A 26,510-nucleotide genomic window follows, 5' to 3' on the forward strand; every position below is an offset into this window, starting at 1 on the left:
AGTTTTCATTGAATATACTTTGAAAGTGCGGAGGAGGAAAAAGGGGGGGGTGGATAATTAAGCTACTTTCCCCCCTGGTTAGTATATATTGCAGGAGAGCTTTCCTGTGTTGAAATTAACATGCTTTTGTAATGAGTAACATCTTAGTGATAGGGTTTCAATAAATTCAATGTAAATTAATAGAATCTGCCAGGCAGAGAACTAAAATGAGGACTTAGTTACCTCCTGAAGTCTCATTCATTTCTATAACCAAAAAGGCTGCTTTATCAGTTCCAACAGTTATGCTGGGATTTAACTTTTAGTTAATTCCAATTTTTATATTAAGAACATTTTATTGCAAAAAAAATTTAGCTCATCTCTCATGAACTTCCAAGACAGGAGCAAGATAAATTCCTGTTTAAAACAGAAAATGGACCACAACAGTTAAATGGACTTTAATTCATTCACTGAGACACCTGCAATTGCAAAACTCCCAGTGTATGCTCTTCTTACTAACCTGGGGAAACAACTTTGTGTGCTTTATCCTTTTTCCATTCAAATTGGTTTATCAAAAATGAATTGAAATTTTTAAAATTATCCAATAGAAGGTACATAATTTAAAACATCCTAGAGAAATGACGTGTTACCAGTGATGTACAGGTTAAAAAAATTCAGCCACAAAAAAAGTCAAAGCTAAAAACAAGATTTTTACTATGAATCAGTGCTTCTATTACCCTTCTGAAAGAAGTTATATTTTAATGTGATGTAAAGGCAAAACTGAAAGTTTTTCTTTAAATTAACCACCTAATTTGTCCCTAAAATTACAAAGAATCAAAGTCTTTTACAGGTCAAGTGCAGTAAACTAAAATGTCCTTTCAGCACAAAGCAGCACTAGAAAAAGTTATATATGGGAGTTGACTAGTTTTGCAGTGGCTGCTCCATCAGTAACAGACAGACATCAGACGGTATCCATCCAGAGCACAGACACAACTACAGACTAGATGCGAAGAATGTGTCACACACTTGGCTGATAAATGTCCTTTGTCTTTGTATCTTTCTACTTTGAATGAAGTGGATTTTTTTAAAGTTTAAATCAGGTCACGTAAGTTGGCTGTTTAAATAACAACATGATGAGGTATGAAAGCTCTGAATATCCCTAACATTCAGCAGGATTTACCAGAGATGTGTAATAACCTGTCAGGGGACTTCCAAATAGTTACATTTTGGGGTTATAATGAATTCTAGAAGAGGACAAGATTAAAGAGGTTTAAAAGGGTATTCTCTGAAACAAGTGAGCGACTTTTCCTTCAGAATTCATTTTGAACAGCATATCAACAAAAAAATCTTCTCTGATAGTGTGTCCCAACATTGAGTCAAGATGGCCAACTAGCACCAAGAAGTCATATTGAACTCAGTTGCAGTTCTCTTGGCAATTAAGCTTATATTTTCATTCCAGTCCAAGCACAAATGTGGATCACTGAAGACAGTACTGGAAGCGCCATTTGCAGGTACATTGCGGTTATCATTAAATGAGCCAGAAGATAGAAACTTTTTATTTTATGGGTGGACTTGACTGGGCAGTACTAGTAGATGAAATGAAATGATTAGGGAACAATGAGGTTATATTAAAAAAAAAAAAAAAATCCCTGCCCTTATTTGGGTTGAATAGGTCATGTTGAGAATATGATTATTTGTTTAAGGTAAGGACGCTACATTAAAAGGATCATATATGCAGCATGAATACATTAGAATCAAGCTGCACCGGGCTAAGAAAAAAAAGTTTCCCTAAGTAACCTTTAAAAGTATGTGTTATCTGCCAGTCACAGAGGGGAAAAGCACCTAGGGTGAACTCCAATTTAATGAGGACCTTGATCAGGACCACAAAGCCTGAAACATTTGTTTTAATGCAGAAACACAGCCTCTAGTCACACTGGTTGAGTCTGGGAAAATTGGAGGGATTTTTTGTTTTTTGTTGTTGTTTTTTTTACTTTTTTATTGAAGTACAGGATATTGTTTCGATTACTAAGGATTCTAACTCTTCATACCAGCATTAGAATCGAACCACTTCCAAATCCTAAGACACATAAGACCAAAGAGAAGCAACAGCCATACAAATTAATGTGCCCCTCTCCTTTCTGCTCTAAGGGAATCTTCAAACCAGTATCACATTTAAGAGTCAAAGTGTTAATTCTTCAGCATTCCTGACAACTAGAAAGCACATTCACTGAAGGCTGAAGGTGAGGGAGCGGATGGTTTAACTTTAATATCTGTGAAGAATGGCGCCAATAGAGGAAAGAAAACCATCCAGTCTCAGTAAGGATTAATGCAAATTTGGCTAGAAAAGCCACCAGGTAATCCAAGGGTTCACTGTGGAAGAACTCATGAAAAGTACTCTGAAGTGTACACAACAGGTCTAAACATCTCCCTTGTTGCAAGTAGTTGTGTGAAATTCAAGATAAAGGTTTAGTCTCATCTTTTAATATCAGTGTTTTTCCCCACTTTAAAGGGAATGAGGAGTCCTCTTTTTCCCCCACAAAGAAAGGGAGCCACATTAATATGTGTATAATCCCATGACTCTTATATAAGTGCAGATCTCCAAAGCCTAGGGATTTTCCATAAGAGTGGGCCGTTCTGGTTACCCTTTTTATTAGAAGGGTATTCCACCACAGAGAGCCAGAGGTTTTCCAGATGTGTGTAAGAGAGCAGGTGCGCAAGGCAAGCAAATGAGCGCAAACAGTATTATGGAAAACATTTGAGAAGTTAGCTCCATGAGGACTGTGGGCTCCACAAGAGGACTTGACTGGGTAGCCTGGTCTGACACAGGAACATGAAAGCAGAGTATTGCTTCAAAGCTGGAAACCTTCCATAGGAGCCTCACACTGCTGGAAGATGTACTGCTGCTGGCTAAGGTCAACCTGGGGCGCAATGCTGCTGTCCTCATCCTCGGTCCCGAAGTAATGCTCGATAAGATCAAAGGCCTTCTGGTAGATCTCCTGGTTTTCATGACTCTGTAAGAACTCAATTTTATCCAGACCTAGAACGAAGAATAAAGAAAAATCTCTGTGTATGTGTGTGTATACATATGTATTGTTTATATCTGTTGGAAATGAAACTGTATTTTGCCATGTCTCCTTATTGTAAAGGAAGATTTTCTTCTCTACTTATATCTCGTTGGTATTTTGTAACAGCATAGAAAGTATCACTGGGATGACATCTGAATGCTCGTATTACAAACTGACATCTTAAACACATGCAAGCAACAACCAGTCCCCAGAAGCAGCAATTTCCCTAACAGTCTTCACACGTCATCCAGTGGCTAAGGCCAGTAGCAGAAGTGTTCCTTTTGAACTATATCTGTGACCTAATTAATTCTTGGCTCCGGTTCTATCAACTCAGTTCTGAGCTATCCAATATGTCAACAGATGTATATAATACCCTTAAAAGAGGCAGAATCAATTTCTACTGCTTAAACTAAGAAGTCCAACTAGAACAATTAGCCAACACAGTCCCTTTACTAAGTTTGAGCCCATCTGAGCTAGGCTTTTCTTTTACTTGCAGCCATGAGCAACCTAACCGCTACAGCAATACCGGAAATAAATGTTAATATTGCTCAAAGGAAAAAAAATACATATTCATATACATCGCCATGTTAAAATATATATACATCAAAAAATTAACAGTAGTTATTTCTGTGGAGGAATATCTCCAGGTAGAGGAACATTTTTCTTTTTTACGCATTTCAAAATGTCTTATACTAAGCAGGTATAGCTTTTACAATTTTTATTAATGGTAAATTGTTAAAATCATTTTGGAAAGCAGTTCTGCATTATCTGATAAACTGGAAGACGAACAAACCCTATGATCCCTAATTCCAGTCTTAGGAATAAACAAACCCTAGAGTAGTGGTTTTCAACCCTGACTATGCATTAAAATCACAGAGGGAACTAAAATGTACATTGGTAAACCAATGATTAAGAGTACAGTTAACCGGGGCGCCTGGGTGGCTCAGTTGGTTAAGCGACTGCCTTCGGCTCAGGTCATGATCCTGGAGTCCCTGGATCGAGTCCCGCATCGGGCTCCCTGCTTGGCAGGGAGTCTGCTTCTCCCTCTGACCCTCCCCCCTCTCAGGTACTCGCTCTCTCTCATTCTCTCTCTCTCTCAAATTAAAAAAAAAAGAGTACAGTTAACCCTGAGATTGGAAGAATGAAGAAACCAAAAGGCAAATAGTGACTCTTCAAAATGAGAACTCTAAATCTTAAAGAGAAAAGGAGTAGAATCTGGCATCATCTATAGTAGATGCAGATGTTCTTGAGGCTCAGATGGACTAGTAAGCATACAAGAGCACCCACAAGGGCAAGCAGAGTCCAGGAACTAGGAAGATCTTTACAGCCCGGTGTAAAAATAGCTAAATTGAAGGGTACTCACTTCTCTTCACAATTAATGCATATTTTTTTCTAATAATTCTACCTACTAAACATTATTCATAAGAGAACAAGTTTTTCATATGAGTTTGTGCTCACTGATCTATAGACAAGTCAGAAAAGCAAGAAGAAAAATATAATTTCAGGACATCTGTTAAACACTCTATCTTACCATATGCTTCTTCAATCAAAGCGCAGTAAGGGTTAATGCCAGTGCCATTCCTTTTGGCTTCTTGTTCTCCAAGCCTCAGGATATTTTCCAAGCCATTTAGGGCAACCTGTACAATCTTAGAGTCCATGACTGTAAGGAGATCACAAAGTGGCTTGATACAACCGAGTTCTACGAGGTACCTAAATACAAAGAACAATTTAGTCAAAGCTTTCGATTTCATAAAACTTTTATAAAATAAGTGGGTCATCCTCAAACTGTAGAGATAAAAATGAGCACCCATTCAGCCATATAGGCTACATCTTACCACAAAGCTACAAATAAATGAAACAAAACCAGTTCTCTAACACCATCTCCATTTTTCCTCCTCCACAACTACTGGACTCCAAAAAACTGAATACCCTCTTACTCTGAATATGAGCAACTCATCAAAACAGTGTAATTTTGACTAATTTCATCTTTGTTTCTGTAGAACCACACCTCTGAAACAGGTGCTAAAGCCACCATAGGCCCAACAGGCCAATTCTATTTTGTACAAAGATCTCTTAAAACTCCAAGAAAACAATTTAAAAATGGGCAAAAGATCTGAACATACCTTTCACCAAAGATCTGATGGCAAATTAAGAAAAGATGCTCAACATCATTAATATATGTCATCAGGGGACTGCAAATTAAAACAATGATGCCACACCTATTAAAATGGCTAAAATGCAAAACAACTTGACAATACCAAATGCTGACAAGAATGAGGGGCAATAGGAACTCTCATTTTTTTGCTGGTGGGAATGCAACATAAGAACTTTGGAAGACGGCTTGGCAGCTTTTTACAAAGCTTTCTGTACAATCCAGCAATCACACTGTGGACACTCACCCAATTGAGATGAAAACTTAGGTCCACACCAAAACCTATACACACACATTTATAGCAGCTTTATTCGTAACTGCCAAAAAGCCAGAAGCAACCACGATGTTCTTAAATAGGCAAATGGATAAACAAACTGTAGTATATCCAGACAATGGACTATTATTCAGTGATAAAAAGAAATGCACTATCAAGCCATGAAAAGACATGAAGGAAACTTAGACATGCTAAGTCAAAGAAGCCGGTCTGAAAAGACTCCAGACTATATGATTCCAAACATGACATCCTGGAAAAGACAAAACTTTTATAAAGACAATAAAAAGTGGGGTGCCTGGCTGGCTCAATTGGTTAAACGTCTGACTCTTGATTTCAGCTCAGGTTATGATCTCAGGGTTGTCCTGGGCACGGAACCTGCTTAAGATTTTCTCTCTCCCTCACCCCTTGCCCCTCTCCCCTATCCCTTAAAAAAAAAAAAGACAATGAAAAGTATAGTGGTTGCCAGGGATTTGAGGGGTGGGTGGGGGTAGAGGAGTAGTGAGGAATAGGTGAAGCAGAGGGGATTTTTTTAGGGCAGTAGAACTATTCTGTATGACGCTACAATGGTAGAAATAGAACATGCATTCACCAATACCTATAGAATTATACAACACAAAAAGCTTTCAGCTCAGATCATGATCTCAGGATCCTGGGATCAAGCCCCGCATTGGGCTCCGCACTCAGTGGGGAGTCTGCTTCTCTGCCCCTCTCTACCTCTGCCCCTCCCCTCACTCGCACTCTCTCTCTCAAATAAATAAATCTTTTAAAAAACAAAAACCAAGCCTCTTTTACGATTACAAATGTTAGTTGCAAATTTGAAAAACAGAAAAGCATGAAGAAAAAGTACACAGAGATTAACCACCACTATTATACCCCACTATTGCTTCCTCTGTGTCCTAATTTTTATGAAGGATACCCACCTACCATTTTCCCCAGTTACCTTTGACTCTTCCCTTTCCTTCCCTTCCTACTTAAAGCCTGCCAGCAAGTCCTACAGATCCTTTCTTCTTGTATTGAGACCCATATCTCATGCTACAGCTATTAATCCTGGCTGTACACTATTACAGTGGCATCTTAATTGCTCTTTCCTCTTCAAAATACTATGTTCTTCATTAATACTCTCAAGGCCAAAGATACTGAGTCTTCCCATTAAGACTAAGGCCTTCATCCCAGCTTCCAAAGCCCATCAATTACTTAATTCCTCATCTTGCAAAAGAATAATCTATAGCAGGGGATGCCTGGGTGGCTCACTGGTTAAGCGTCTGCCTTCAGCTCCAGTGATGATCTCAGGGTCCTGGGATCGAGCCCCATTGTCGGGCTCTTCACTCAGCAGGGCATCTGCTTCTCCCTGTCCCTGTCTGTCTGTGATATCTCTCACTCTCTCTCAAATAATAAAAATAAGATCTTAAAAAAAAATAACGTATAGCAATATTGATTTCCCTCTTCCAGTAACATTACCTGTGCACATTCCCTCACACTTCCCCTCGTGCTATTTGCTCTCCTCCAAAATAACCAAATCTCTACCCAAATGGCAAGTTTCATCTCTTCCATAAACTTTCTCTAATTCAAGGCAATATTCTTTATCCCTCATTCTTAAGAACCTATATATTAGCATTTGATTATATTTAACCTAAAATTATGGATATTTCCTAAGTTACTCTAATTGGTTCTTGCATCTAAATCTTGTCTACTCCATAAGAATAAGCAAAACCACACAGATGTATTTTATCAGTGATAAAGTCAGTATATTTTCTGTAATTTGGACTGTAATATTTTTGTAATAATTTTTCAAAATAATTCCGTCTGGTTAAGAAGAAACTGCTAGATTGATAATGAACTTCATTAATATAAACAGCTATGCTGAATTTTAAAAAGGAATAGTAAGTAGCCTTTACACTCTTCTTTAACAGAGCAAAATACCCCTGAATACTTTCTGATGAAATCTACCACAGTATTTTAGAAATGTTTTAAAAATATGTGTACAGTTTAACCATTTCAACTATGAAACCATATTATAACTTCTACATTACTTCTTACTGCTACCATTACTGGGATAAATGCCATTACCCGTGGTGGCATACTTATAATCATAGTACCCCAGAACCAGAATCTTGGGAGGTTGAAAAAGACCTTAATCTCATAAAAAGTGCTTCTGAAGACCACTTGAAATCTTCCTTGAAAACTTGTCACTGATGAACTTTACCAAAATAGTTATTTGCAGTATTAATCTATTTTATTATTTTAGGTACAGTTATCTTCTGTACCTAATCAACTTCTGAAATGTTAGGACTACCTTTTACATTTTTAAACTTCTAACAGAGCACTAAAAATTAGTATTGGTTAATTAGTGCCAACATTCAACCCACAAAGCAACAATATGAGAAGCAGTTGTATTTTTCTGACAGTATATATAAGGGAGGGGTTACAACTTCAACACTCATTTAGAAATATCTTCCCCTCATCTGAATTTCCCATAGAGAAAGTTAAGGCAGGCTAAGAAGAGTCTAGGTTCCATTTTTCTCTCATCATTAATCTTTTTTTTTAATCTGAAATACTGAATGTCCATAATTTAGCATTTAATTGTATGATGTCTTCTTTCAGGAATTGATTCCTGTCCGTATTTATGCCTTCTCTAGCCATTAAGATTATAAGCCACCCAAGGGGCCATTTAAGTCTCAAGCTAATACAGCTCTCTCCCTTTACTGAACATTATAGAACTTTAGGAGACACTGCCTCTAGTGAATTTGTCATTTTATTCTCAGATATACCTCTCTTTCAAAGTCTGATCCAAATCTTTTTAAGACATCTAAACTAAAAATAGCAAGTTAGATACCAAAGTTGGACTCTAAGGATTCTACTAGTAACCTTCTAGACTACCTAAGATTGTTCTGACCAGAAAGCTCCAGAGTAGACTAAAGGCACCCTATAAATACTTCCATTCTCTCAAACCTTAACTATGCCTTACTTCTATTATCCTGGAATTATTTCAGCAAGAAGGAATGGGAGAAAAATTAAATATACATTTGAGTCTAGTTATGAAACTCAGAACAATCTTCCAAGAGGTTAGAATTGAGCATTCATAACTAGTAGACATAATTTTTCCTTTAATTTACAAGATGCTACCTGGCTAGTACTTACTTGATCTGTTCAGCTGATCCTCCAGAAGTTGCATTTGTGATGGCCCAAGCTGCTTCTTTCCTTGTCCGAAACTCAGCGGTTTGTAATATACTAATGAGGGCTGGAAAAATGTTGGCATCTATCACAGTCTGAAATTAAAAATTAAATGAAAAGGGAAATTATAAAATTTGTAAAAATGTTCATGATACTAATTATAACTTTTTAGCTAGCTTCACTAATGACACCCCTCTGCCTGTTAAAAATTAACTGGAAGGAGTTTAAGTCCTCTTACCCATAACCTTTCAACTATACTTGGTATCACTGGTAATACTCTCTCTGGAGTCTGGGATCTTACAATCTCTTAATTTTTTCCCCGAGTTCTTTTCTGATTGTCCTCTCTTGTTCCACCCACAGTAACAAATTACAAAAGTTCAATTTTCTGTTCCTCTGCTACTCTCATTTCTTTCACAGCATCCAACTCTGACACGTGTGTTGTAACCCTGCAGCCCTCACTTTTGGGTGCTCCAGCCCAAGGTGGCCAACAGCTTGCTTCAGATCTGCTAACCACTTAAAACATCATCCACCCCCTCTATATTAGGTGTCTTCTCAAACCTCTCTTTTTGTATTTATAAAGGCTCTTTTTGTATTTACTTATTCTAAATTTTATCAGTCACTAAGTCTCCTTTACATTCTCAATTTAAAACATCAGGAGCCACCTTTTCCTTCCCTTTTAGCACTGCCGCAATCCTATTCCAACCTCCCACCTCCCACCCAGGTTACCAGCATAGCCTGTAGTTGGACAGAGTACCTTTACTCACTCTCCCCTCATATATGAACACTGAAAGTCTGCCTCAAATTACTTCCCTCATTTTTCTCCTAAGCTCAAAAACCTAAAATGGGTTCATATCATTTCCTCTACCAAGAAACTGAGAAATTCTATGTAAGAGCCTGATAGTAGCAGGCAATCAACTATAGCTGAAATCACCTCATATGAACTGCTATAGCTATCAATCTCAGTCCCTGGCAGCATTCTGGGGATGACTAACCATGCTCTTTTTGTTTTGTTTCAAGTTTTTATTTAAATTCTAGTTAATTAACATACAGTGTAATATTGGTTTCAGGAGCTGAATTTAGTGATTCATCAACCATGCTTTCCTGATCAAGAACTCTATTATACCAGTGAAGGAAGTCAGCGAAGTTTAGCAGAAAAATACTTCATCTTGATCCTGTCATTTACTAGGGGTGCCCTTGAGCAAATCACTTTCTCTGATATTCAGTTTCATCCTTAAATGAGAATATTGGATGAGATAACCTCTATGATTCCACTCAGCTCAAAGTCCAATAGGTCTGTGTTTTATCTTTTATAACCAGTTGTTTAGCCTTTCTCATGGCCAATGTGAACCCTTCAGCCCACTGCTTGCTTTATCTTCCACTTGGGTTACTCTCCCACCTAATGTAAGAATAAAATTAAAAGGCAGATAACCATTTAGAGAAAAATGGGTCCCCAAAGGTTTTATAAAAAATTGAAGTTATCTAATACATGGGGCCACTAGAAAAAAAAATATCTTACTTGGCAAGAGTAAAGCCAATCTGTTTAGTATAAAGATCATCAAAACATTTCGAAAATATAAGACACTATCTCTTGGGTCTTGGCAAATCATCAAATATTAAAGGCAAAGGGAAAAACCAAGACCAAAGTTTAAGTTTCAAAAGTCTGAACTTCTGTAAGGTAGGTTAAAAAAAAAAATAAATAAGTAAACTAAACAAGACAACAATGCTGGAAGTTAATGGTCTCCAAGATAATAACGAAAAAAAACTTTAAGGCTAATTGAAAAAAAGCTAAAACTTATCAATAAAAATAGAAAAAGACAGATGCTATGGGATTACCTGAATCTGTGCTCTATTTCCAGCTGTGATATTAGATATTGTCCAACATGCTTCCTTTTTGATAGATTCCTTTGGGCTACTCAGCAAATGCAATAAACTCTGCAGAGCTGAGCAATTCAAAATTACCTAAAAGGAAAAGTTTGAACCTTATTCTCTATTGATCCAAACAGAAATAAATCTTTAACTCATTTATTTTAGGAACAATATAAGCAAAGAAATAGTGTCTCCCCTTGAAATTTTAGAAATAACTTTATACATGTAAAAAAGTATTCAGTGCCAATAAGAATTAGTTTCTAAGATTATCAAAGCAGTTTTGTTATACACATTACAATTCTACAACTGCTGCTTCTTAAGGCATAATAATGTATTAGTCCTTCACCTTCCTATCCCTTACAGGAATTAAAAAGTCTTTTGGATGGATAAATAGATCAAGTGGCCAGAAATTCAGAAGTGGTCTCAGATTTTTAAGTCTTCTGATAACACTCTACCTGGTAGTCAGCAAATACCTACTTAATGAAGTACACCAACTGCTTTAGAGGACACAAAGATAAAAAGAATATGTCCCCAGCTATCAAACAGCTTACAAAGGTGAGGGAGAGTAAGACAAATACATATGAAGCAGATCTAGTCTACCAAAACTAAACTCTTAAGTTATAATGACTGAAATAATATGTGGTGGGCTCAAGAATCAATCACTGAGTAACAGAATAGATACCTAGTCCAGAAACAAGCACAGGTATTTATGAGGAATTAAATATATAATAAAGTTCCTCCAGAGGTTAACTAGTTGAAAAACATTTTTTATTTTTGAAAAGTATTTTTAAAAAAATTCTTAACCCATTACCAAAATAAAGAGTAAATATACAAACACACCATAAAACAGAAGAAAATATCAGTAAATAGCTGGTTTGGGGATAGGGAGGGACTTTCCAAGCATAAAAACAATGGAAGAAATTACAGGGGAAAATAAAATTTCATCAAATAGAAATATCTGCATGTCAAAAAAATACAAAAATTAAAATACATACTACATAATGTAAAAAAAATTGCAACAGATAAGAGGGTTGCTGTCTTTAATATGTAAATTGTTAAAAGAAACTACAATTTTAATAGATTGCCTACCTCACAAGTAATAAAAGAAATGCAAATTAAATAAGTCATTTCTGCCTATTTAATACAGCTCAAAAAATAATAAAACGTGGTTAAAGAAGCACAATCTTAACAGTATAAAAGATACTACAGAGCAATTTTTTAAATGCCGAAGATGTGATCTAGAAAATAAACATGCCAAAAAATAATAAAAAAATAAACCTGTCACAAGTTAAAGACAATACTCGTGGAGTAGTGAGGAAAAAAAGACTTTGTGGGGGTGGAGGGAATGCCTTGAAACACAGATAGGATTTCATAAGCAAAGGAGGAGGACACAACAGATAAGAAAGGCTGGAAATGAAAAAGTGCTGAGACAAGCTACTACAAAGTACCAAAATAAGGAAAGAACAGAGCAGTGAGGCTTATTTTTTTTTTTTTTTTTAAAGATTTTATTTGTTTATTTGACAGACGCGTAGAGAGAGAGCACAGATAGGCAGAGTGACAGGCAGAGGGAGAAGCAGGCTCTCCGCTGAGCAGGGAGCCCGATGTGGGGCTCGATTCCAGGACCCTGGGATCACGACCTGAGCTGAAGGCAGACGCTTAACGACTGAGCCACCCAGGTGCCCTGAGCAGTGAGGCTTATTAAGGAAGAGTTCGATAACCCTAAAATTAACAGTAGGCTACAAGAAAGAATGAGACTAAAATCCTGAAGTACAAATTCTTTAGTCTTTCAAGATTCTTTATCTCATAGTCATTAAAAAAGTTCACTGTTTCTGAAAGGAAGGTAATGTGAACAAGGCTGTTTTAGGAAAGATTAAGCTGTTACTAGGAAGAGTCAACTGAGGGGTAAATGCTGGGGAGAAGAGGAAGATAAATGAGGTAGGTACAGCAACGACCCTTGTGTGTGAGAAAACATGGACCAAACTAAGGTAATTAGATGAGGATACTGAAACACTAAGAATCAACAAGAGTTGGTGACTTTGCTATACAAGATGTGAGAGATGGAGGCACCAAATATGACTGCAAAGTTTCGGGGGTGTGGGTGAATAGTTACCTCATTAATTGAAATGAAAAAAAAAAAAAAAAAAAGACTTGGAACCAGCTTTCTGGGAGGAGGAAGATAAACTGTCGAGAGACACAAATGTGAGACATGCAAGCAGAAATATCTAACAGGCTACTGGAGACCCAGGAGTAGAACTTGAGGGACATCAGAACTAGATGTACAGATAGAGAACTTCATTCAATAATTTTTTAGTCCTTACACATTGTGCCAGGAACTATTAAGACTACAGAAGGACAAAAACGAACAAGATTGACACCATTCCCCGCCCTCGAAGCTCACAATCTAGTAATGACAGTTACAATACAGTGTGATATGTGCTATGAAGGATGAAACAAAAGAAGGCACACCTAACTTAAGAGTCTGGCAGCAAACAAGGCCTCTCAGAGAAAATAATATTAACAGGAAGACCTGAAGAATGAGACGACCTTAGCCACAGAGTGTGGATTCACGTGAGGGAGTGGTTAACAGCAGGGATGGGGATGCAAGCATATGTTCGGTGGAGACGGAAGCAAACGTGTAGTAAAACTTAGGGCTGAGTGTGGTCATAGTGAATTCAAGGAATAAACATGGCAAAAGCACAGAGCATAGCATGGGGAGGGAAAGACAAACTTTTTTTGAATAGCAGATACACTGACATGGTTTAAAAATTCAGAAAGTATGAAGGACTACAGAGGCAAAGCCTCCTTTCCATTCCCATACCCCAGCAACCCAGGTCTCCACAGACACAATGTTATTAGTTTCCTGTGTTTCCTTCCAGAGAAATTTTATGCAAATATAATCAAGCATATATGTTGTTTTCTTTTCCTCTCCTCCCTGCCCCCTTTTATATAAATAGTAATAGATTCTACACACTTTCTGCCCCTTGTTTTTCTTTTTAAATGATAAAACCTGGAGATATTTCTGAATCAGTGCTTAAGAGCTTCCTCATTCTGTTGCATAGCATTCCATTAAACAGGTGCCAGATTTTAAAGGATCTCAAACACCCTCAAAGGACAATAGGGGACCATAAAAAGATTTTAGGTAAGAGAATGACATGATGAAATTTGCATTTTATAAGCATCCCTCTGGTGATACGGAATGGAACAAGAAATGTCTGAACTAAGCACTGCAAGAGACAAGTGGAAATGGCACCTAGTGACTAATGAGAGAGGTGGACAGGGAATGATCCAGCTAATGTACAGGTTTTGGGCATGGTCAACTCTTGGTGGCATTCACTGAGGTAGGTAACATAAATAAGCAGAGGCCCAGATATACCAGGGAAAATAATGAGTTCCCTTCTGGATAGCATAAATTTAAAGTAAATATTACAGTTGGAAGACACCTTCAAGTACAAATCCAAATTTTAGGGATTAGAAAAGTGCAGACATTAAATGCCTTCCTGCGATTCAGGGCTGGGAAACCTAATTCTCAATTCCCAATCAAGCTGTACCAGGGTGATGGCTGAAGTTATAAATAGGATCAATGAATAATTATCCCCTCCAGGGGATAATCCCACAAACATGAAAGAACAGGAAAAGGAGCTTGCTAAGGAGAAATGGTCAGTGAAGCAGGAGACCCAAAACACTTCAACACCACTGAAGCCTAGGAAAAGAAAAAGACAATGCCAAGGCATCTGAGAGATAAAGAAAAATAGCTAGAACAATCCACTGTGAACGATATATCTTGATACAGAAGTTGAATGGAGTGGGGAGGGATGACATTAAGAACAAGGAAGGAAGAACCCTCCTCACGCTGGAGACTTACCATGTGCAAAGAAAAGGAAGCTATTAGAGAGGAGATGAAGCTGACAGAGAAAGGATGCTACTGGAGGCTCTGACCCTCACAAGAACCACTTCAAGTAGAGGGAGTAGTGGGAAATAAACCTGACTAACCAAAGGGTAAGTTAAATCACAGGGGAACCCAAAATTGCCATAAGCAATAGGTAAAGATAGTGCCAGTGAAGGTACTGAAAGTAGCTAAGGCAACATTTTTAACAAACATTAATGAAACAAAGTGTGAATCCTCCCTAATAACATGGAGTTAAATACTCTTAACAGAAACATAATCATGGGGTTCAATGTACTGTTTCTGATCGAAAAAACATAATCATGGGGTTCAATGTACTGTTTCTCAATGAAAAAAAAATAGTTACCACTTACTCATACCTGTGTCTGAATATCATCGCCTGTGACGATGTTTCCCACAGCCCGCAAAGCAGGAGAAACCACTTTATAATCATTATGCCTGTAACCATAAAAAGAAAGATGAATGCAACACTTCCATCCTTAGTCTCTCTTTTTTTTTTAAAGATTTTATTTATTCATTTGAGACAAAGAGATACACAGAGAGAGAGCATGAGCAGGGGGAGAGCAGAGGGAGAGGGAGAAGCAGGCTCCCCGCTGAGCCAGGAGCCCGATGTGGGGCTCGATCCCAGGACCCTGGGATCATGACCTGAGCCGAAGGCAGACGCTTAACCATCTGAGCCACCCAGGCGCCCCCTTGGTCTCTTTTCTTTATGGCTGAAATCCAAACCAAATAATGTGATTTGACTTTAGAGCACAAAGGTCCCTATGGTGGTTCTTAAGGGAACCCTATGAGGATGGGTTTGGTATTCCCTGGAAAAGCTATCTCTCCCTTTACTGAGTATTTTTGAATAAAAACTACGAATCTTTCTTAATAGTCTTTCCCAGGTATTCTATCACCTGGGTTACAAGATTTCCCTCTCATTCTTTACTACGGTTTTCACTTCCTCTTTACTATTTTTTTAAGGGGGGGGGGGGGCAGCAGACAGTGAGGGAGAGAAAGAATCTTAAGCAGGCTCCATGCCCAGTGCAGAGCCCGATGCAGGGCTCATCTCACCACCCTGAGATCATGACCTGAGCCCAAATCAAGAGTTAGACACTTAACTGACTGAGCCACCCAGGTGCCTCAGGATTGACTCTTTTTAGTGGCAATATGCCTTTTGCTATCTATCCAGTCGTTGGTCTCGGGTCATTAATCATTAGCTTAATTACAGAGGTCACAGTTTTCCAAATGTTCCTGCTGAAGGACTGTTCACACCAAAAGAATGAGCAGTTCTTTATATAAAGGCCTCCAACAAACAGATTTAACATCAATGTAAGTAACAAAAGAGAGCAGCCCAAAGCACAATAAATCAGTATAACATATTAATATTTATCAGCATCTAGAAAACTAATAAACTAATATAGGGACAAAAGAACAGACACGCTTGAAGATATCTTACATCAACAGCTCCACAAGTCTCCTACATACTCCTGCATCAATGACGGCTTGAATTTTATCATTAGGTCCATCTGACAGATATGAGAGGGCCCAGCAGGCATCAGCCAGTACGTCAGTGTCACTGACAAATAACAACCAGGAAAGCACATTCAGACAGGGGGAAACCTGTAAAGGGAAGATGATATGATAATGAAATTCAACAGAATAAAAGCTAGAAGTGAGGTGAGAAACTCCAAAAGGCAACCAGGCACACACATGGTAACTTCTGGGGTGATTAATACTTCTAGAAATGGGACTAGCAAGTGGCATTTCCATCTTTGGGAATGCTGTCAGTGCCTTGCAGTTTACTTTGATGAGGTAGTCAGAGACCAAGGAAAATAATTTCCAAGAGTGAAGTATATACCAATTCTCAGAGTGAGATTCCCTGTTGAAACACACTCTTTCTGGACCAAAGAGGTAAAGAAACCGTTACAAATGGTAAAGCTAAAAAGTTTTGTGTTTTAGATACTTTGCTATAAATAAAAAATGCTAGGTTTTAAGATCAATTCAGAGCTTTTTACAGTCAGTGAAAATTTATCCCAAATTAACACCAAAAAAACAACAAAAAGCCCCATTTCTCTAGAAACAGATAAAATTCTAACATTTTAAATTTTATGAAAAATTATCATCTGTTCACATTAATATTCATTGCTACACTCTTTTAATTTCGCTGCTACACTTTTAATTGTACTTTTTCTGCCCATCTCCCACAAGCATAATCCTTACCTTTGCAAATTCTGGAGGTGGACTTTTCCCTCTACAGAGATTAGACAAAGCCCATACTGCATTCCGGGTCATGGTCAGGCGGTTTTGCTTTGAAAATAACCTAGAAGCATGATGATACAATGGTAAACTATATAATGGACATTAATTATCTCACAGCATAAGATAAATACTAAATCTAATGCTACAGATAAGCACATGTCTTTAAATAGCTTTTCTTTAGAACAATACAGTTGAATTAATTCTAACAGCACTAATTCAGAATTTTGGCAAGTAAGATAGAATGCCTGAAGAAATGATCTGAATAAGTCAGTAAGAAAATATCTGTAATGAAAAATAACAACGGAAAATCCAAAATGATTTCTAAAGATGCACTGCTTTCTGAGGAACTTTTCCTATTTTTACTACTCAAAAAACTAGTAATAAGAATAACAGAAACAAACTTACTGCAAAAGAGGGGGAAGAATGTTGCAGTCTAAGACATAGTCCCTGCACATGGTACTATCTCCAGCAATGTTGCCAAGAGCCCAGACTGCCTGTGAATGAATTCCTCATTAATGACAGGCTCCGAAAAGACGACAAAATACCACAATAACCCGACAAAATTATATGGTAGTTAATCGACATACACACAGGCACTAACTATTAACAGTTCTAATAGAGGTTCACTATCAGGGAATCAAATGAAATAGTTGTGGGACTGGGGGAAGACAATCAATCATATTATAAAGTGTACATGTGAACACTCCCGGTATAAGCTTATTAAAAAGGGAGGAGCTGGTTCTTATATATTCAGCTGATTAAAAATGTATTTTAAGCTTGCTTACAAAAGAGAACAGTGAACAAAGACCTCAAGAGCAGTCAAACTGCAGAAAGCTGTTAAACTTCTGGGGGTGATGGATATATATATCTTGAATGGGATGATGGTTTCAAGAGTACATACATATGTCAAAAATTATCAAATTGTACTTTTTAAATATATGCAGTTTTCTGTATGTAAATTATACCTCAATTAAGCTGCAGAAGAAAATCATACTCATTTAGCAATGACTTATATTTATGAATTTGACAAAGATTGCAGTAATAAAAAAATCATGTTTTCTAGGTCTTTTTCTGCACAAAAGTGGCAAAGACCTGCTACTTCAATCACCACTAGAGATCCCTACAAGTAAAAGCTCAGTAACTGCTTATATGATCTAAAAAGTATATAGGGCTGGGGCGCCTGGGCGGCTCAAGTCAGTTAAGCGTCTGACTCTTGATTTCAGCTCAGGTCATGATCTCAGGATTGCGGGATCCAGCCCCTCATCAGGCTCCACAGGGAGGGAGTCTATTTGAGATTCTTCTCCCTCTCCCTCTCTCTCTCTCCCCCCGCACCTTTCCTCCAGCCCCTCCCTGTACTCATGTGCTCTCTCATTCTAAAATAAATAAATCTAAAAAAAAAAGAAAAAGGTATACAGGGCTTGGGGCGGCTGGCTGGTTCAGTCGGTGGAGCATGCAAGTCTTGATCTCAGGGTAGTGAGTTCAAGCCCCATGCTGGGTGTAGAGATTACTTAAAAAATAAAATCTTGGGGCGCCTGGGTGGCTCAGTCATTAAGCATCTGTCTTTGGCTCAGGTCACGATCCCAGAGTCCTGGGATCGAGCCCCGCATCGGGTTCCCTGCTCCGCGGGAAGCCTGCTTCTCTCTTCTCCCAATCCTCCTGCTTTTGTTCCCTCTCTCGCTGTCTCTCTGTCAAATAAATAAATAAAATCTTTAAAAAAAAATAAAATCTTTAAAAATAATAATAATCATAAAATAAAAATAAAAAGTATATAGGAATTTTAAAAAATTCAGGGCTGGAAGGGGAAAATGGTTTTATGTTTCCAGAAGAGATTCTGCCTACATTCACTATGAAATTTTCCATTTTGGTTGAGATTTCTAGAACACTCCTTGTGATGAACCATGGATTATCATGGACAGGTGGTGAAACTGAGGCCCTGAATGTAAGACCAAAGGAAAAAATGGTATTCTTTCACCTGCTTCTCTTTGCTTCATTTTTTTTACCTGCTCCTGGACATCTTCAAACTCTGAGCTGAGCAACTCTATGAAGATAGGCACAGCTCCTGCCTGAATCACAATCCGGGTCTGAAGAGAATTTCCTGAAGCAATATTTGTCAATACCCAAGCTGATTCAAACTATAAAGATAAAAATAATTTTATTATCTTATTAGCATTTAATAGCTTGTTTTTAGTTATAACAATAAGGTTTTCTGTACATGAAGAAAAGAATCTGAAATCATTATTTGCACATAATCTATCAGATGCATTCTGTATCAATTTTAAATGGAGAATTCCCAGTAGAAATACCTTGACCTACAAGAATATTCAGTCTAAAATTTGGTCTAAAATTTCAGACCAAAGTAGAGCTGACATAAGACCATAAAAAGAACGAGGGACTGCTTCATATGCTGATATAAAGGATTTCCTAAGAAACGAATGAAAAAAAAAAAAAAAAAGCCTAACAGTGTACATTAAGATAGTATCATACTGTATTTTCTAAGAGGGTTAAGAAGGAATATATGCATTAATTTATTTATGGTACAGAATATCTCTGGCAGGAGTCTTAAGAAACTGTAAATACTTGTTACCTACATGGAGAAGTAAGGGTGTAAAACCTTATGTACCTTTTGGCCTTAAATCATGTATATTATCTAATAAAAAAATAAAATTAATTAAGATGGACAAAGTGAAAAGTGGAGAGGATGTTATGTAAAATGTGTAAGACACAAGAACAGAGAAAAAGGCAAAAGATATTTTAAATAATGATAAGTGAGCCAAAAGGAGTTAACTGGCATTCAGTTAATAGAAATGGCAACTTCAGAGCATAAGAGCTTCTGACAAATGAGAGGGCTCCAAACTAAAGTACAGAGGTAAGAGTTTTTTAAAAAGAGCATTCTCAAAGGTTGATAAACTGGTAAACAGAAGATATGAAGGGAATCATGGCCAACAAAAAGTACAGCATTTTACTAATCTGCCCATCTCTACAATAATTTGAGTCTCTATCCTAAAATGGAGAAATCCAAGAATGAACTCTTAAAATTCTATTTACTTAAAAGAGTTCTTACTAAACTTTAGTTTTGTTTCCTTCTTCTGTTCTGTCTTCTATTTATCCTTTAATGAAGCACAGATGCAGAAAAAAATTCAGTGGTATGTCCCTTGAATGAGAGATCAATAAAAAGTCATTAAAAGAGCTGTGACTCTTCTAAAAGCTTTTGGGTCAACTGAAAGGCAGCTGTCATATGGAAAACTAAATCATCAATCATTGGGTTTGGGGGAAGGAAGGCAGAAGACATGGGAAGACAATCTGATTAGCATAGTGCAAAGCATGTGAATGACAGCAAATTCATAGCAGAAGACGCTTAAAGAAGGGAACGTTCCAAGAAACCTATGAATGTGACTACACAAATGAATACAGTAGTTAGGTAGCCTAACTGGACAATGATATTACAGCAACAAGGAGGCCCAGACCAGGAGCACCACAGTTAGAGGGAAAATATTTTCTTTGTGGTGACTTTGTTAAAAGTTCAGGAGACTTCTAAACACTGAATATCATAAAGTAAAAATTCCATCACATACCACTTCCATAATTAAATCACTCCTGAAATCTGTGCTCAAACCCCTTTCAATCTGTCTGAATTGAAACTTTACATTTGTTCAGTACTTTGTATTTTCAAAGCATTCCTCACGTATGTTCCTCACAACATCCTAGAGAAGTCTGGCTTTTGTAGTTTATGAATGAGGAAACTCAGAAAAAGATCCAACAATCTAATTATTGATATTATGCAGCCACTCAAAGGGAACTAGATTACAGCCTCCCAATCGAGTATGCTTATGAAGCCCAGCCATAGTCTCCTCTCAGACACACACCTGTAACACTGACAAGAATCTTTCAATTGCTTGGAGTTTTGCTACCTAGGCAAGAAATTTCAAATAATGATAAGCCAGAGATATGCCAGATTATTTAGGGGATGCTAAAAAGAAACAGTTCACCTAAAATGCAGTTTCTTTTGCCTTCTAGGAAAACTAACTAGCAGAGTTAAAATTGATTAACAGAGACAGATGATGTGAATACAAAACCAAACCTTCCTACCAGACGGCAGGCTCCAAGCTGAACAAAGAGTCATCAGATACTGCAGAGACCAAGTCAAAGAAATGACAACTGTGAGGAAAAGCTGTGTGTGAAGAATGAGTGAGATGGGCATACAGACCAGTCTTTGTCAAAGAGAAAACAGAATGCGGTGAGATTTTGATGCAAATGAAATGACAACAACCACCTGCATAGATAAAGGCTTATTAAAGAATTATCAATGAGAAAAAATTAGAAAACTCATTGCTCCTGCTCTTTGTCTGATGAGGTTTAGTACCAGGGGTCTCACAGGAAATGAGAGGGAATTCCAGATGCTACTTAAGAGAATGAAATGGAAAAGCAAAACAGAGTGACAGTGAATAGGAAAATAGAGAATAAGTGAATAACAGGCTAAACATGGATGGAAGAAAATGGGAAATTAGGCTATCTCGGCAAAAGAAGAATGTACCAGAGTTATGTTTATTTCTAAGAAGTACACGGTGATGATAACCTCTGAAAGTAAGATTCAAGGCCTCCCCTCATAAGAACAGAAATCAGAAAGCATCAGGAACAGAAAGAGATGAATAACTTATAACCAGAGAGCCACTGAAAATCATATTCGTGCATGAATAAAGCATTCTCTCTTTCACACGCGCACACACACAGTGATTACTTTGATGTTTACCTTGTAAAAACTCATCAAGCTGTACTTGTGCAATTCTCTATGTATTTGTGTGAAATGTATGTATGTAGGTAGGAGAGAGGAGGGAGAGAGGAAGAATCCTACCCCCCATCATACAGGCCCGTTAATAAGGTGCTAAAAGAAACAACTTTCAAATGTGTTTAATATGTGTTTTTTAAAAACTGAGTGTACTTCAAACTAACCTCTCTCTCACGGAGTATTGCCGTCATTGTGCTGTTGTTAATGTTGTGGCCTTGGGGCCCAGACGAGAATGTAACATGCAAGAGAGCTATGAGATGTGAAAGTCCAGAGTTGACAGCAAAAACGACTGCATCAAGTTGTGAGAGAAATGCCAGAAAAAGTAATTTAAGTAACCAGGAGACTCAAAAGATCGGTAACATGATGAATAAAATCTAAGAAATGGTATCACTTGAAGTAATAAATGGCAGCCAAAATAACTATAATCCTTACACCCTCTTTTTTGTTTTAAATTACTATATTCTCAATGTTCCAAGAATGGGACCATGCAAGGAAAACAACCTGTCATGCTGTGATTACTTATAAATTGTAATTCCACTATTACTTTTCACTGTCCAGACTTGCTAAATAAGGCTACAGTTGAAATCTGAAGGTCACACTGCAGATTTGATATTTTCTCTCTTTCCTTTCTCAGTCTCTACCTTCTGGTGCTCAATTCCTTAAATAAGGAAAATGAGAATCCAAAGCTGAAGTACTTCTGACCTCCTATCAAGTTTCCCACTCCAGGTTGAGGTACGCCTGGTTCCCTTTCTCCATTTGGATCAGGACTCTGTTGCTGGCCACTTTGCCGGGTCCACTCTGGCTCCTAGCAAATGCCAGGCTCACCTGGAGAGCAAGTGAAAAGAGAGGCTCACATCAGAAAAATAAACCCAGATATCAAACTCTGCAGAGAACAGTGCCTGAGTCATCTGAGCAACCTTTCAAGAAAGGTAGAGGAATCAATGAGGATGGGAAAAGACACAGGAGGATGAAGGCTTACTGCAGTTTATCACATTAAGCTTTCATATGGGACAAGAAAGGCAAGAATGGGGAAACTAAACCAATTTAATTTAAATTTACAATTTTAAGAGGAGTACCTAATGAATGGAACTAGGATGCAATTTACTTATTTCTAGCTATTTTCATAATAAGCTTCTGTAAGAAGGTTTGAGAATGCAACATCTCAGCACTGCAAAGGACAGTACAAACATGCTGGGCCTGGACTCAAAAAAACAAACAAAGTAGGCCCAGGGAATACACCATAAGGCAGACCAATCTCGTATCAAAGGTTCAGATATGTCTGAGGCCTACATGTCACTGAACCTGTGAATGCTCTTAACTAGATGACATTATCTGCTGTCAAAATCCTAGATTCCACCCCTGTTCATCTCGTTTGAAGGCAAATGAGTATCTGGGTGGCACTGCCCAAAGCAGGCATTTTTATCTCCCTGGTGTGAGGTACCTCACTGATTCAGGCATAAGGTGAGCCAGAAAGTAAGTGAAGAGAGCCTTCACTAGGATTCCCAGTTCTTTATGGAATGAAGGGATTAAGTTTGTCCACAGGATTTATCATTGAGTTGAGCTATTACTATGACTATATCTTATTACTCTCTTTCTGGAAGAGAAATGGCAAAAGCCCCATTCCAAAAACACACTATTCAGATTTCTAGTAAGCAGGTAGGAATATCAGGGACAACTTACATCCTAGTGCTCTCCCAAGAAGACAGAGGAAGGAGTACCCTCCAAGCTTCCCAGAGCATGTCTAATTATGTGAGCATGAAGCCTCCTGGCTCTAATGTCTCCCTCAATGTATTTGCTCCTCCTGCTTCTAGAGTGGTTGACGTTAGCCACTAGTCACACTGGAGAGAGAACACCATGTGGTACTTAAAATGTACACAGAAGAAAAGCTGGGGATGATGACCTTTAGATAATAAACAGATTGGTTATTTCTCAGAGTCTTTGGACAACTAAGTTGAAAGTCATGAGGTGGTCGCTTCCAGAGGAATCATTTCTCAATCTTTCAGCCTAATTATTAGTTTGCACAAGGGTGGAATCTGAGAATTTAGATAGAAGCAAATTAGAGATTTCCAAAGGCTTTCATCTTCAGAAGATCCAAGTTCTAGGATTACAGAATCAAAAATGATGTAGAATCTACATGTGGTAGCCAGGAGAGGGCACTGTCTGAGAGAACATACTGCACTCTTTGGGGAGTATCGGAAAATGTGGAGATGGGGAAAGGCCCATTTCTCTTTTCTCATTTTAGGCCTATGAGGTTATACCATCATTCTTTAACACATTAATAAACTGGACCTCTGTGACCCCCTATTAGAAACTGCTAGATCCAGGAGTAAATTCAGTATCTCTCAACTACTCTCATTGTCAGAGATAGGATACAAACATATTTTCACATGAACAAAATGGTAATTTTCCCTACCTCCCTCTTCCTAAAAAGCTTTTCAAATGATAAACTGCAGTAAGGCTCTTCATTTGGTCCCTCTGGTTCTCTTGGCAGGTTGCTTAGGGCTCAGGCTCAGTACTCTGCAGTGTTGGTTGTCTGGATTTCCCTTTTTTTTCTGATAAAAGTCTCTTTCCTTGCTCTCTAGATGAACCTGGTAATTTTTCAGGTGTCTGATGATCCTGGCCTTAGATGGGGACCAGAATTACAATCCAGGAGGCAGCTAGCAAAACAGAATCTTAATTCAAGTGAACTTGGGGATGAGTAAATGTCAAACTGGAGAAGAAAAACTGATGGGACATTGAAGTACTCTACCTTTTCTGGATTTCTTGTTTTTCTTCTGGAAAGAACTCATCACCGCAACAAAGAGAGTAAAAGGAGGAGAAAGATGGGGTGGGAGGAAAGGAGAGAAAATATCAAGACAAAGCATCAAGTCTTATGAATCATCTACAATCCTCTGGACAGTAAAGAATCTGGCGACAGGGGTTACTATCATTTACAAAAATGCCCCACTCCCTCTAGCCTTAGAGAGTAAGGCAAAAACGAACAAGAAGGTGAAAGTTATCTTTAGGATTAACTTGTCACTGGCAAATTTACTTGGAAAACTAACCTCATTTGTGATCTACTTTGCACCTGACCCATTTTTATAGTTGCAGAGTCTCTCTAAAGGGCCTGAGCCCTTCAGATTAGATCCTACAAGTGAGAATTTAGATATCACAGGTCCTGGTTAAAGAATAACGCAGAAACTGATTCAATGGGTTACTCCAAGGAAGTACAGCTACTGAAAAATTACCAGTTTACTAAAAATCCAACTTTTATTCAGAAAAAAAAAAACAACAACAACAAAAAACAGTATTTTAAAATTTCTAGGTAACTGCCATGATGAGTCAGTTGACAACTGGTCCTTTTTACTATGAAAACTATACAATCGAGAAGCTGCAGAATTTCCTCCTGGAGCCCCTATATAATACAGTACTGACAGACTAAATAAACCTAGCACCAAGCACCAACATTCACAACAAGGCTATCTCCTTGTCAGCTCTTGAGGGGAAGGGGAAGGGTTTAACTAGGACCAGGTTTGGGGATTAGTGAGTCTCTAATCTAGCCCATGTTACACAGCCTTGCAGAGCCAACAAATATAACTTAAAAATCCTTCAAAACCAAATTTTACGTAGCCCACACTTAGGTCCTATCTATAATGACTCCTCCACCACACACAATTCCCTATTAAATAAGTATTATCCACAATCACCATAAAATAATCTTTTTCATAACTAAAAATGACAAGAATTCTAAAGAGTAAAACCAAGAGCCTAGATGTTAACAAAGCTATCAGAGCAATGCGGTTGCTTGCAATGTGGTTGTCAGAAACATCATCTCAAAAATGAACCCTTGTATAAATTAATATAAATAACAAATCTGTATATAAAATGTAAGCTTGCAAAAGGAATTAAAATAGGAGGCAAGAAATGAAAATGGTTCGCACCTGCAGTGTACAGTTCTCTTTTCGCTTGAGGAACTCCACAAACCTGGCCACTACTCCTGGTGTGCTGATGACTTCATCAATAGGAGGATTAGGTTCTGTCTCCCCATAAGATAAAAGGAAAGAAGAAAAATAATCCTTTCATTTCAATGCAAGAACTTTATTATTTCAAACTTACTTCATAATATCCCTCCCTCCATTTTAGCATCTCTTTCATGTTGGACATCTAAAAAAGAAAAAAAAAGTAAAACTGTAAATGTAAAATTGAGTTCAGTCACTTTGAGACTACGGTAGCCCCAAAGGTTTCACAATAAGGTAAGCTTTAATGTGGAAAGGATGGGCAGACTTCTCAAAAATTAAAGTTAGTGCCTCTACAACTTTAGAAAACTTAGAAAGTAGGGGGAAAAACATCCAAACACAGCCTTATTATTAGGAATACTTCTTTCTAGCCCTATCTCCGTATATGGGTTTTTAGTCTAACAGTAAGTTGTTTCAAGAAACTGGATTAGGTGACTCTGCATGTGCTTGCAGGATTTAATTTTACAGCTGTGGTGATAAGTAGGAGCCAGCAAGAATTCATTAAGGATGACTTGCCAAATTAATCTCATTTTTCAGTTATGACAAAAAAGTATCTTAAAAATGAAATCATTTGATAGAAACCTGTTTGATAAACAGATAGAAAATGTCCTTAACAATCAGCATGGTAATTTCAGCTAGAGATTTGACGAAGTTCTTGATGACATTCACGAAACAATGCAAGAAAAATGGCAGCTGGATTACAGTACTTAGTACCAAGGATTCTTAGTCAAGTCCAGAGCTTTACTGAAAAAAAGGTGACTATGTTAATTTGGAGCGAGCTCTGATGACCTGTCCTTTGCCTGGTTCAACATTTTTATCAACCATTCAGATAACACAACAAATAAACTGGATGATCATAATAAAAATGATAATTTTCCCTACCTCCCTCTTCCTGGTTAAAATGCTAGATTACAGAAATAACATATAGGAAGAACAATAAGCTGAAGTTAGCAGGGATAAAGCAGGATTTAGCAACTGAATTTTGTAAGAAGCAATTTTAAAAAATCTCCATGACTTTACAGACAGAACCTAAAAACAGTACACGAAGAGAAGTCCTAGGGAGTTTAGATGCTGCAAGTACAG

General features: G+C 37.7%; 1 protein-coding gene across 1 annotated transcript in view; it reads right to left on the reverse strand.

Annotated features, from left to right (window-relative positions):
- Positions 1 to 1,483: 1,483 nt before the first annotated feature.
- The window catches only part of KPNA1 (karyopherin subunit alpha 1), a 67,788-nt gene continuing 42,761 nt past the window's right edge, over positions 1,484 to 26,510 (reverse strand). Inside the window, exons 5-14 of the mRNA XM_032406662.1 lie at positions 25,353 to 25,447; positions 18,650 to 18,781; positions 17,055 to 17,143; positions 16,611 to 16,710; positions 15,847 to 16,010; positions 14,768 to 14,846; positions 10,472 to 10,597; positions 8,606 to 8,733; positions 4,573 to 4,751; positions 1,484 to 3,013 (exon numbers count right to left, since the gene is read on the reverse strand). Coding sequence (XP_032262553.1) covers positions 2,826 to 3,013; positions 4,573 to 4,751; positions 8,606 to 8,733; positions 10,472 to 10,597; positions 14,768 to 14,846; positions 15,847 to 16,010; positions 16,611 to 16,710; positions 17,055 to 17,143; positions 18,650 to 18,781; positions 25,353 to 25,447 — 1,280 coding nt within the window. The 3' untranslated portion in view covers positions 1,484 to 2,825. The remainder of the gene's footprint in view (positions 3,014 to 4,572; positions 4,752 to 8,605; positions 8,734 to 10,471; positions 10,598 to 14,767; positions 14,847 to 15,846; positions 16,011 to 16,610; positions 16,711 to 17,054; positions 17,144 to 18,649; positions 18,782 to 25,352; positions 25,448 to 26,510) is intronic.

This window comes from Phoca vitulina, unplaced genomic scaffold (assembly GCF_004348235.1).
Source record: "Phoca vitulina isolate PV1807 unplaced genomic scaffold, GSC_HSeal_1.0 scaffold8, whole genome shotgun sequence".
Classification (NCBI taxonomy): Eukaryota; Metazoa; Chordata; class Mammalia; order Carnivora; family Phocidae; genus Phoca; species Phoca vitulina.